General features: G+C 38.0%; 1 protein-coding gene across 3 annotated transcripts in view; it reads left to right on the plus strand.

Annotated features, from left to right (window-relative positions):
• PAK5 (p21 (RAC1) activated kinase 5) overlaps positions 1-12,893 on the plus strand; it is a 352,864-nt gene that overhangs the window by 291,798 nt on the left and 48,173 nt on the right. For all 3 annotated transcript variants that reach the window (XM_060186557.1, XM_060186556.1, XM_060186558.1), the window contains one exon: positions 10,843-11,628. In XM_060186557.1, coding sequence (XP_060042540.1) covers positions 10,843-11,628 — 786 coding nt within the window. The remainder of the gene's footprint in view (positions 1-10,842; positions 11,629-12,893) is intronic.

The raw sequence follows: 12,893 nt of genomic DNA on the forward strand, positions 1-12,893 counted from the left end.
CTTCATGCAGTTGTAGACTTCCTTAATTTTTTTTAAACTCTCCTGTTTTTCATTTTTTTAATTATATTTATTTGGATATAGACATCCAGAAATCAAGAGGGAAGGGGGTGATAGAGAGGGAGAGGGACAGAGAGACACCTGCAGCCCTGCTTCACTACTTGTGAAGCTTTCCCCCTGCAGATGGGGGCCGGGAGCTCGAACCCAGGTCCTTGCACACTGTAACATGTGCACTCAACCAGGTGCACCACCACCCGGCCCCCTTTCTTAATTTTTTAAAAAATGAATTCACTTATTGGATACAGATAGAGAGATGGAAACGGAAAGAGGAAATATAGGGAGTGATTAAAAAAAAAAAAAGACACTACTTCACTGCTTGTGAAGCTTCTCCCCTGCAGGTGCCAATATAAGGCTTAAACCTGGGTCCCTGAACATCCTGAACATGAAAATGTGTGCTCTACTGGGTGTGCCACTGCCTGCTCCCCCGCCATTCCCACCCATTTTGTGTTTTTGAAGGGGTTTGCCTCCTTTCTATCTCAGCCACCCACCCACAGCCATACAGGTCCTGTTCTTCCATCCTGAGACCTTCAGTCTTCAACACTATCTTACCCTTTCCTTTACCAGTCACCTTCCAGCTTAACTTGTTCATGTGCTGGTCCTCTGTACTTCCCCTGAAGTTATCCACCCATGGTAACTACCTGCCAAACACCTATTCTGACATAAAGCTGGTATCCTACCTTTGTAAATGCTGCTCTAAATACTATATACTGACTGGAAAACACAAGCAAGCACTTGCTTGGTGCCACTCCAACAGATTTCAACAAAAGAATAATTAACATACAATGCAAGGCACAAACCATAAATGTAGAATTACTAAAAATTACATGTATATACACTCATGTAATCAAGATCAAGATATAGAGTATTTTCACTACTCAGAAAGTTCCCTTGGGCTCTTTTCTTATGAAAACCCATCCTCTAGAGCAGGAATGGGGAGAAAGCTGTCCCTGGAGTTTTATGAAACCCGTGGAATCATTTGGTCTGGCACTGCCAAAGCAACCACAAGTGGGACTCAAAATTCAATAAATTTCGGAACTTTTTTCATAGCAACATTCAATGCTAATTTTTAAGTTGATAATTTTGTGAAGCCCACAAGAAACATAACTATCCAAATTACCCTTGGCAGAAGAAAAGTTTTTCTACCTTTCCTCTCAAGTATTTATTTAGTATTTCTTTCTTCCCCCTACCTTCTCAATTTTCTCTCTGTCTCTATCAAATAATAAATAAATATTTTTTTAAAATCTCTGCACCACCATAAACTAGAGCTGAGCCAGTGCTCTGGGAAAAAAAAATTGATGACTAGTAACTAACCTTACTTTGAAGGTTCATATTTCTCCAAGTTTTGGAAATCTGGCTTTTCTTCCCCCTCCTTTTTTTCTTTACCAGAGGAATGTTTGGTTGTCTGCCAGGTTTTGTTTGTTTGTTTGTTTGTTTGTTTTACCCTTGGGGCTCTACTACTTGTGAAACTTCCCATTGTATAATGCTCCCATTTGATGGACAGGGGCTTAAACCCAGTTCTCACAGTGAAGTATGCATTCCACTAAATGAGCCATCCCCCACCCCTGGAATTTTTTTCTCATGACATCTGAGATCTGCCCATTTCTGAAATATTAACTGCATTATTACAGTACCAATTTATACTTTGAAATGCCATTCAACCCCTTAGAGGTTTTGTTTCCAGATTAACAAGTTTCTTAACATTTATTATGCCTTAAAGAATCATTCTGGGGCCAGGAGATGACGTACCTGGTTGAACACACACATTACAGTGCACAAGGATCTGGGTTCAAGCCCCTGGTCCCCACCTGCAGAGGGAGAGCTTCATGAGTGGTGAAGCAGAACTGCAGGTGTCTCTCTGTCTCTCCCTCTATCTCCTCTTCCCCTCTCAATTTCTATCTGTCTGTATCTAATAAGTAAATAAAAATAATGATAAATAACTTTTAAAAATAATCATTTTTTATTCTAAGATTGCTTAAAATTTCAGGTTAAAAAATAGAAATTTAAGTTTCAGAAACTTAAAGGTAAATAATTGTTAAACAAATTTAAAACAAATATGTATTGTTTTTTACATTGTTTATGAGAGAAAGCAAATGATTTTTATGTCTGGCATTCTGTGGTAACACTATTTCAAGAATTATTCATTATGTGTGTCTACCAGGTGGTGACAATTGACATGTAGACTGCATATGTTGTTAGCTATTAAGTTTTCAAATGTCAGAATATTGAGCTTCTGTGAGATGTAGCAAGCTGTTTCTTTTGCTGCAGTGACCAAATTTTATAGTTGCTGCAAACGCTAATTATTGCAAAAAGCAGCCAACTTGTTTTTCTGCAGTTCTCATAATTCTGAATTTTAAACATCGTTTCTTAAGAAAGTTTGGCCTATGGCAGGGTAGGTAGTGTAATGATTATGCAAACAGACTCTCATGCCTGAGGATACAAGGTCCTAGGTTCAATCCCTGCACCACGATAAGCAAGCTAGTTTGACCTTTGAACATATTTTATATCAGCTTGTCATGGTGTTAGCTTAACCACTTTCACAAGGAGATGGAGACCAGGGTTTGAACCTGGGTCCTCATACACTGAGTGAGGTACTACCAAGCCTCTAGTCTAATCTTTTTAACTCCACCATTATTGAGACAATTTGCTGATTACTTCACTTGTACCACTTTCCTCTGCTTTGGACATGACATCTTTACAGCCATTTTGTGAGACACATATGTGGGAGGGAGCCCCTCAACCATTGTGACACAAGATATGGGAATATGTCAGTGACGACCTCTTTATTTCCTTAAGTGATTTGAGGAAGAGTTTTGAGACAATCTTTACAGATTCTCAGAAGAACTGTCACAGAAAACCAATTGATAGCACACCCTGAAAAGATTTCTCCCTTCCTCACTTCACTCTCCTTGCTATCCCTTAACCTCACATTCCAAAATAGATGGCTTACATAACAGCCTTTGTCTCAGCTCTGCTACTGAAGAACCCAAGTTAAGATGTTGGTATAGCACCTGGAAATTTTAAGGAATAGCATTAAAATACTGTATCTACTTCTTAAGAAAGAGATGGTGAATTTTTGTGTTTTCCAGAATACTCCCTGCACCTAGAAATGTTTTTGATTCAATGAGTAGATCAATGGATAGAGAGCTACTTGATTCAGCCTCATTGAAAAACAGACACTGAACCAATAATACTCGGAAAGTTATTATTATATTCCCAACTACATTCCTCTTGGTCTCAAATTGACTTAAACACAACTATAATATATTTCTGAGTATTATCTCTGGTTCATCTGACTTCAGCTGATTTCAGACCAACTGTCTTATATTCCAAGCAGCAAGAAACAAGACTATACACTGTTACCAAGTCAACAATAAATTTGTGATTTGCCATGTATAGCACTCCACTAACAGTGATGAATTCACTGCGCTTTAAAATGCAGATGGAATGGCCAACGATGGAATATTTTTCAAACTTAATGGAGAAATGTTGATTTCCAAAAAAATTCACAAAACTTTCTTTTTTAAGTATTTTATTTATTTTGTTTTTGAGAGAGATGCAGAGAGAGAAAGACAGAGAGAAATACCAGAGCACTGCACAGCTCTGGCTTATTGTGGTGCAGGGGATTGAACCTAGGACTTCAGAGCCCCAGGCAAGAGAGTCTCTTTGCATAACCATTATGCTATCTACCCCCAAACCTTTTCTTTTAAAAAATTTGTTATACATACATATATATATGGAGAGAGAGAGATAAAGGGAGAAGGAGAGGGGGAAGGAGAGGAGAGGGAGAGGGAGAAAGAGAGCCTTGAAACTTCCTTCAATGCAGTGAGGGTCAGGCTCAAACCTGGATATATACATGTAATTCCTTGTAATGTGCAAGATGTAATATTATCTTAATAAAAGAACTGGGTTATTTGAGTTTTATATGATTAATGTAGTTATATAGTTCATTTTCCTTTTAAATATTTATTTATTTAGTTTGATAGGACTGAGAGAAATTGAGAGGGGCAGGGGAGTTAGAGAGAGAAAGACACCTAAAGATATGCTGCTCTTAATTAGTAAGTCTGTGTGTTTATGTAATTATATTTGGGTTTCTGGTGAAGTCATCTAGGGACACTTGATTGATTTAAAATAAATAAAATATTATTTATAAGTTTAAGGGGATTTGAGTGCTGAATGCAGTGGTGTACTCAGTAGACACTGGTATCATTACAGAACCACAATCATTGCCTTGTTGCTGCTTTGATCACCCCTTGATTGTCACACATCCTCTACTGAAACACATACCCCATGCTGTAAAGATCAGGACGATAACCTTCTTAAATTTGACCCCACATAATAGGGTTTTTTATTATCTCAGTAATGTTATTGAAATTTAAAAATTATATCATGCCTACTCCTCTCAGCTGGTACTGATTACTAGGAAAACAGAAAGAAAAAAAAAACAGTGTAAATTGTACTCTGTGAAATAATGAAAGCAATAAAGGTGTTTTCAAATAGAAAAAAAAATTAAAGAAAAAAAATGTGCTGCTCTACCACTTATGATGCTCCCGCCTCTCTTGCATGTGGGGACTAGAGGCTTGAACCTAGGTCTTTGTGCATGGTAATGGTGTGCTTTCAACTGAGTGTGCCACCTCCTTGCCCCTTTTCTTTTTTATTAAATATTTGTATTTATTTATTATTGCATAGAGACAGAAATTGAGAGGGGGGGGATAGAGAGGGAGAAAGACAGAGAGACACCTGCAGCCCTGATTCACCACTTGTGAAGTTTTCCCCCTGCAGATGGGGACCAGAGGCTTGACCCTGGGTCCTTGCTCACTGTAATGTAAGCACTTAACCAGGTATGCCACCACCTGGCCCTTCCTTAGTTTATTTTCAAGGACCTTAGTGACTAAAAACCTGCATCACTACTTCCTTTCTGCAGTGACTACTCCTAAACATCTTATTTTTCCAATAGCATGTAATGTTCTTTTTAAAAAAATTTTATATTTATTTATTTTCCCTTTTGTTGCCCTTGTTTTTTTTATTGTTGTTGTAGTTATTATTGTTGTTGTTGATGATGTTGTCATTATTAGATAGGACAGAAAGAAATGGAGAGAGGAGGGGAAGACAAAGAGGGGGAGAGAAAGAGAGACACCTGCAGACCTGCTTCAACACCTATGAAGGGACTCCCCTGCAGGTGGGGAGCTGGGATTTGAACTGGGAACCTTATGCCAGTCCTTGTGCATTGTGCCACGTGTGCTTAACCCACTGCACTACCCCAACTCCCAGCATGTAATTTTCAACTCCTTACTCAACAAATCTCCTGTAGTTGCCCAAAAAGGGTATATATTGAAAACTAAAGTAAAATAGAAGATTTGAAGTCTTTATAGTTTAGAAAGTACAACCAAAAATTAATATTTCTTCCTATAACCAATCCAAGTATATCAGTTCTTTTGCTTATTATGATATATTGCCCCAGTTGTTTAAAGGTACGTTTCTTATAAAATAAATATATATGAAATGGCTCTCTATAGAGTAAGAACTTAGATTGTTTTTAAAAATGGGTACTTTCTGAGAGTTCTGGGTATTGTTAGCTTCCTGAGAAATATTTATACAGAAAAAGTAAAATGAAATACATCCTTGTAGAGGATAAAAGACATTGTTTTTGAAAAAGAAATGTGAGGTCTTATTAGGGTGAAGCTGTTAATTACACACTTCATTATTGTCAAGGCTAATACAGTCTGAGAACAGAGGCATTTTTTCATCTCTTCCTGGGAGCGAGGGGAAGACAGCTGTTCTTAGGGACAGATCCATTATAGCTTATCATTAGCTAACAGCCTCAGGAAGGAACTCCATGAAATATGGCCGCTGTCACCAGGAACCAGAGCAGACGCTGAGCTGGTTCATGCACAATGGGAAGACAATGAGAACCGTTGCGTCAAACTCATATAGATTGGGTTGCATTGATTTTAAATGCCTGACCATTCTAAGGCATGACATTCACTGATACGCTCACAGTTATTATATTATTGATTTTTATAAAACTGCACAATGTTGCTTTAATATATATCGTACTGGCAGTAATAAATAGTGGTTCTGACATTCTGAAACTTGGTTAAGCCCTGTTGTAAAATTCTGCATGCTTAGGTTTTATTATTACCGCACTGCCCTTTTCTTAAAGTGAAACCAGTATCATGAAAACAAATATTGCCTCACTTTAGTTTAAGGTTTCTTTCCTAAGTAAGGTTATTGTATCCTTATTTTTTTAATTTGGGAGTAGGTTAACAATTTATTCTTAATAAGCATATATACATTTTGCATGTCTTTTCTAGTGCTGATTTGACAGATTCCACTGAAAGAGAGAAAAGCCTTTGTACTTACCTCAAAGTGATACATAAACATTTTCAAATGACAAAAAGAAACTGAAAAAAAAATCACCCTTAGGTAGAATATACTTTAGTTCCTTTAGATTTTGTTTTGTCTTGATGCTACATTGTTGTTAAAATTTCGGAGGCTCTTGCTGGGCGGGTAGCTTCACGGCGGGTAACAGAGACGCGGAGACAACGGCTGGGCAGGGAAGCTGTATTTCTTTATTCAGGAACAACGATTCACAAACTAAGACAAAGTAATCACCAAACAGAACTCTGCTGTCTCTTTGCGGCGGCGCAAGCACTCTCTCTCTTACTCTCGAACTCAGGAACCCTCGAACTCTCTCTGGAACTCTCGGAACTCAGGAACACAGGAACTCTGGCACTCTCGAACTCAGGAACCCTCTCTCCCTTACTCTCGAACTCCGGAACTCAGGAACTCTCGGACTCAGGAACCCTCTCTCGGGGTTCCGTGGGGCGGGGCCAAGCAGGCCCGTGAAATTAATTGGACTGATCCAATTCTCTTGGCGGGGGGAGGGCTAGAACAAACCAATGTAAAGCATACGACACTACATATAAATTTTTCTTCTTTCCAGATATCTGTAATCACACCTTCACTTCCATGGTGCTCATACTTTATTCACCAATAGGTCTGAGACCCATAAAATTACCATAGTAAGGTCAGGATGATATCAATATAATATAGAAACAATTATACCAAAATGGTGAAATCTGTGCATTTACAGCTTCATTTTGATTGAATTCAAGAAATATTTTATTTTCATATAAGGTGGGGATTATTGAACCATGTATCTTCCAACAGACAACCATAACATCAAAATAATTTTAGCAATATATCACTATATATGTGTATGCCTCTACAGGTATACTTACATAAAACTACATTATGGCTAGTGATGTGTGTAATTCATATTGTATGTAGTGTTACACATTTAATAACTCTTAAAGCTACAAATATAACATAAAATATATACACACACATACATGTGTGCACGCATGCAATTCTGATCTTCATTATGTCATCACTTAGTCATTCAAACAGTAGTTACAGATAGTATGAGTAAGAAGTAGCAATGAACATCTGTTACAGATACCTATATGTATTTTTGTATGGGTAAATAGATAACAGCCTTTTTGGAACATCTAAATTCCCTTTTCTAAATATTGCCTAAAAACAATGTGAATAAGTTAAGTTTAAAATCTACTCAATCAACTCATAAAGAAACTGGGCAGGCATTAGTGGGAAAATAGAGAGATATAGGGGACCTAGCAGTTTTAGGGAATGTCATTAGTAGTATTCCAATCTCAAAGAAATCACATAGGAAAGGATTTTTTTTCTTATAAATACCTGTGTCCTAATAGTGTCGTTCTAAAGTTATTCAGCCTCCATAGTCATTTATTTATTTACTAAAAATGAGCTAAATTACCTAATATAAATTCTGAAGGATAAGTGGTTATGATGCTGACTTAATATGAGCAAAGAATCAAAATTGCTCTCATAATTCTAAAGATAGTGACATCTTAAGACATTCTGACCATATCTGTACCTCAGTCATTCAGTTAAGTGATGAATATCTATGGTTTCTCTCCTGGATGTAACCTTATAATTCTACCCTTCCAGAAGATTTTATGATTTTTATTTTGTTCTCATATATTTTCTGTACAGTTGTCATATTTAACTTTTCTTTACTGATGAGTTGTATTTAAGTGTTCTTAATTTATTTTGTATGTAAGCCTTTATGACCACTGCAAGGTAGAGTTTCCAGAACAAAGAATAAAAGGTAATCTATATGTTTTATACATTTTAAAGCCCAGAAGGAAATCAGAGGGTCCCAAGATGGAATACAAATTGTGACATAAGGGGCCAGGCAGTGGCGTACCTGGTTAAGTGCACACAATACGAACTGTGACATAAAAGACTCTATCACATATATATTAAACAGCATCATTGACGAGAGTATGGGGGAAAGACATTATTAGCCTAAGTAACTTTTAATAATGCTGCTTTGAATGGAAAAGGTAATACTAAAGTAAAAACAACTATACATAAACTATGTACTTTAATTGGCAAAGTTGTTTCCCATACTGGTATGAGTTGATAATTCTGAAACTTCATTAATATATATTTGGATTAAATAAGTAATTGAATGTAGATGGGGGGGGGTGAAGGTTTTGCAGTAATTGAGAGGGGGTTGAAAATAAGAGAAAATGAGTAAACCATATGATAATAAATTAAATTCAGAGACATCAATATGAATTCATGTTTAGCCTAATGTGGACAGAGGTGGATCATACACATACATACATTTCTTTGTTCACTGAGAAGAATTGGAAGATAGGTAGCACTCAGGTAGCAATAATCAGGCCTGACACCCAGAGATTAGTTTCAAATATTATTATTCAATATAACAAACCAGAATCATTTGTTACAGCATGATGAAGGAAAATAAAGAATGAGACTGATTTATCTTATTATACCAGGAAGTAAAGAAGTGCTTGAAAAATAAAAGGACGGGAACTTGTCAAAGAGTACAGCAGCCAACAAGAAAAAAAAAATCCTCTCTGTAACCAATTTGAGCAACATAGCAAGTAATGTAATATTGGATTGTAACCACTATGTAAAACAAATATCCATGATTCCATCTATACTGGTGCAAGTAAATGATTTAGTAAATAAATTGCAAGAATAAGCAAGTGTGCTATATAGACTTTCAATTACTTAATGTAAAGGTTCCCTTCCAAGGAGATAAATTTTGATTCTTCATCCTTTGAGTTGAGCTACACTCAGTGACTTACTTCCAAAGGATACAATATGGAAAGGATAAAAAGAGGGGAGTTTATGGGAGTCAGGCTGTAGCGCAGCGGGTTAAGCGCAAGTGGCGCTAAGCACAAGGACCCGCATAAGGATCCTGGTTCAAGCCCTGGCTCCCCACCTGCAGGGGTGTTGCTTCACAAGCGGTGAAACAGGTCTTGTTAAACTTTTCCAAAATTAAAAGTTTATTTTGGGGCCCAGGCAATAGCACACCCAGTTGAGTGCACACACTACAAGGCTCAGATTTTTATTTTGTTTTTGTTATTCTTCTTCTACTTTGGAGTCTTCTTTGTACTTACTAAAGGGATTTTACACTCTTAGCTACTTACTCAGTAGTATTTTTCTCTTAAAAATTCTGTAAGTCTGAAGTTGCATCATTTTGTTTCTTGTTCTTTTATCCACCCCCATCATATTTTGCTGCAATCCTTACCATTGTGAAGGTACAGTTGACTGGCTTTGTAAGTAATTTCTTTCTGTTCCTGGTATTTTGGTATTATTTAGGTTCATTAACAGGAACATTTGGGCTGACAATTTGTCATGAAATTTTTCAGGTACAACCACCTCATTATCAAGTCATCCAAAATTCAGGGATACACAGAAGTGTGGCCATAGCAACCATTACAGTTATATACTTAGCAATAGCATCACATTTGGTCACAAATTCAATCAAGCAAATAATCTTTCCCATTTATATAGTCCTTTCCTCTTCTATAAAATTTAATTATTTCAATTATCCTCTCTATGCCATAAAAGAATTTAAAAATACGTATTCCCCCTTCTAGGAACATGTATACTAGTTTGGTAAATCATCTGAATAATGAAAGTAAAAAATAATAAATGTGCCTCTTATCACCTAACAGTTATAGACTGCTAAACTGATAACCATCAATTTAAGAGTGTTAGAGATTATTATCCTACTAGAGGGATAGGAAAGAATGGTTTTCCATAAAATGATAAATTAAGGGGGTCGGGCGGTGGCGCAGCGGGTTAAGCGCATGTGGCGCAAAGGGCAGGGACCGGCGTAAGGATTCCGGTTCGAGCCCCCGGCTCCCCACCTGTAGGGGAGTCGCTTCACAGGCAGTGAAGCAGGTCTGCAGGTGTCTATCTTTCTCTCCCCTTCTCTGTCTTCCCCTCCTCTCTCCATTTCTCTCTGTCCTATCCAACAACGAATTGCGTCAACAAGGGCAATAATAATAACCACAACGAAGCTACAACAAGGGCAACAAAAGGGGGAAAAAATGGCCTCCAGGAGCGGTCGTTTCATGGTGCAGGCACCGAGCCCAGCAATAACCCTGGAGGAGGAAAAAAAAAATGATAAATTAAGACAGACATAATATATATGGTATTCTAAATGATCTTTCAGTGTTTAATTGATCTCTTTACTGAAACGGGCAAGGAAAAAAATTGTTATCTGGGGTCATTATATAATGTTTGACTTTCCTCACCACTAAAATTATTTAGTTTTTTTTTTTTTTCTTCATAACTTTTGAATGAAATATTCCTGGGCTCTGTTTTCCTCTGTGGTTGTAATGGGGGTAGCATTCCTTCATTAATTTAAAAGCCTGGGGATGGTTTCATTAAGCATATTTTCTTTATTATTCACAGACAATCGTTAGAGGAAACAAACCCTGTAAGGAAAGCTCCATCAATGGCCTCCTGGAAGATTTCGACAACATCTCAGTGACTCGCTCCAACTCTCTAAGGAAAGAAAGTCCTCCCACCCCAGACCAAGGAGCCTGCAGTCATGGTCAAGGCCACCGGGAAGAAAATGGCTTCATCACCTTCTCACAGTACTCCAGTGAGTCTGATACCACCGCTGACTACACAACTGAAAAGTACCGAGAAAAGAATCTCTATGGAGATGATTTGGATCCTTATTATAAAGGCAGTCATGCAACCAAGCAAAATGGGCATTTAATGAAAATGAAACACGGGGAGGCCTACTACTCTGAGACGAAGCCTTTGAAATCTGACGTTGCCAGATTCCCTGTCGATTATCACACACACTTGGACTCACTGAGCAAACCCGGTGAATACAGTGACCTCAAATGGGATTTCCAGAGAGCCTCAAGCAGCTCTCCTCTAGATTACTCATTCCAATATACGCCTTCTAGAACTGCAGGGACCAGTGGGTACTCCAAGGAGAGTCTGGCCTATAGTGAAAGTGATTGGGGACCCAGCCTAGATGACTATGACAGGAGGCCAAAGTCATCATACCTAAATCAGACAAGTCCTCAGCCCACTATGAGGCAAAGGTCCAGGTCAGGCTCTGGGCTTCAGGAACCCATGATGCCCTTTGGAGCAAGTGCATTTAAAACCCACCCTCAAGGACACTCGTACAACTCATATACCTACCCTCGCTTGTCGGAGCCCACAATGTGCATCCCAAAGGTAACATTTACTGCTTCCTTCCCTTGAGTGTTTGAGAACTTCCACAAAGGTGGTATTGGCCTCACCTTCTCATATAGTCAGATCCCAAAGTTTGCCTTTCAAGTGAGATTGCAAATTGAATCCCTCCTTTATTTGCACCCGTAAGTCCCAAGTACAGAGTATTTAGAATAGGTACATATGTTCTTTTAAATCTAAGTCTTTCAGGGTCAGTTTCCTACAGAATTCTAGTTAAAAGGCAAAGAGAATTGGATTTATTTGACAAACCTGATTTATTAATGACAAATGTTGTGTGTCTAAATCATACTAAGTTCTCTACTGAATACGTAGTTGTAGACTATTAAGTGGGGAAATGCAATAGTTCCTGCATTTGGCAAAGTTTATGTGGATTTGCTGAAAAGGAAAAATATAACCAGGATAATATGATAAGTTTTTTTTGTTTTGTTGTTGTTGATTGCCATCAGGATTATCACTGGGGCTCAGTTTCTGTACAATGAATCCATTACTAGAGGCCTTTTTTTTTTTACTTTGTTTCTTCCTTTTTATTTATTTCTTTCTTTTTTTTAATTTTTATTTATAAAAAGGAAACATTGACTAAACCATAGGATAACAGGGGTACAACTCCACACAATTTCCACCACCAGAACTCCGTATCCCATCCCCTGATAGCTTTCCTATTCTTTAACTCTCTGGGAGTATGGACCCAAGGGCATTGTGGGATGCAGAAAGCTGAAGGTCTGGCTTCTGTAATTGCTTCCTTGCTGAACATGGGCACGACTGGTCAATTCATACTCCCAGCCTGTCTCTCTCTTTCCCCAGTGGGGAAGCAGAGTTCCAGGACAACTTGGTGGGGTTGTCTGTCCAGGGAAATCTGGTCGGCATCATGCTAGCATTTATAACCTGGTGACTGAAAAGAGAGTTAACGTACAAAGCCAAACAAATTGTTAACCAGTCATGGACTTAAAGGATGGAATTGTGCAGATGAAAAGTTGGGCGGTACTTCATTTTGTCGATAGCTACTAGGCATATTTTAGCTATATTCCAAAGGGCCTGTAGCTATACTAGTTATTTTTTTTTCTTTTTTTTTTCCCCTGAGCCTGAAATCTGATATGCAGGTGGATCCAAGTTATTGTCTGGGTATATGATATCATGGCTGGAAAAAGGACCAGAAAGCTGGATGAGGGAAGAGAATAGCTCCCTAATATGGGAATGGGGTATAAATATTGTTGACTGTAAACCCCATCGACTTGATGTGATCTAGGGCCCAT

The sequence above is a fragment of the Erinaceus europaeus genome, chromosome 1 (genome assembly GCF_950295315.1).
Source record: "Erinaceus europaeus chromosome 1, mEriEur2.1, whole genome shotgun sequence".
Taxonomy (NCBI): Eukaryota; Metazoa; Chordata; class Mammalia; order Eulipotyphla; family Erinaceidae; genus Erinaceus; species Erinaceus europaeus.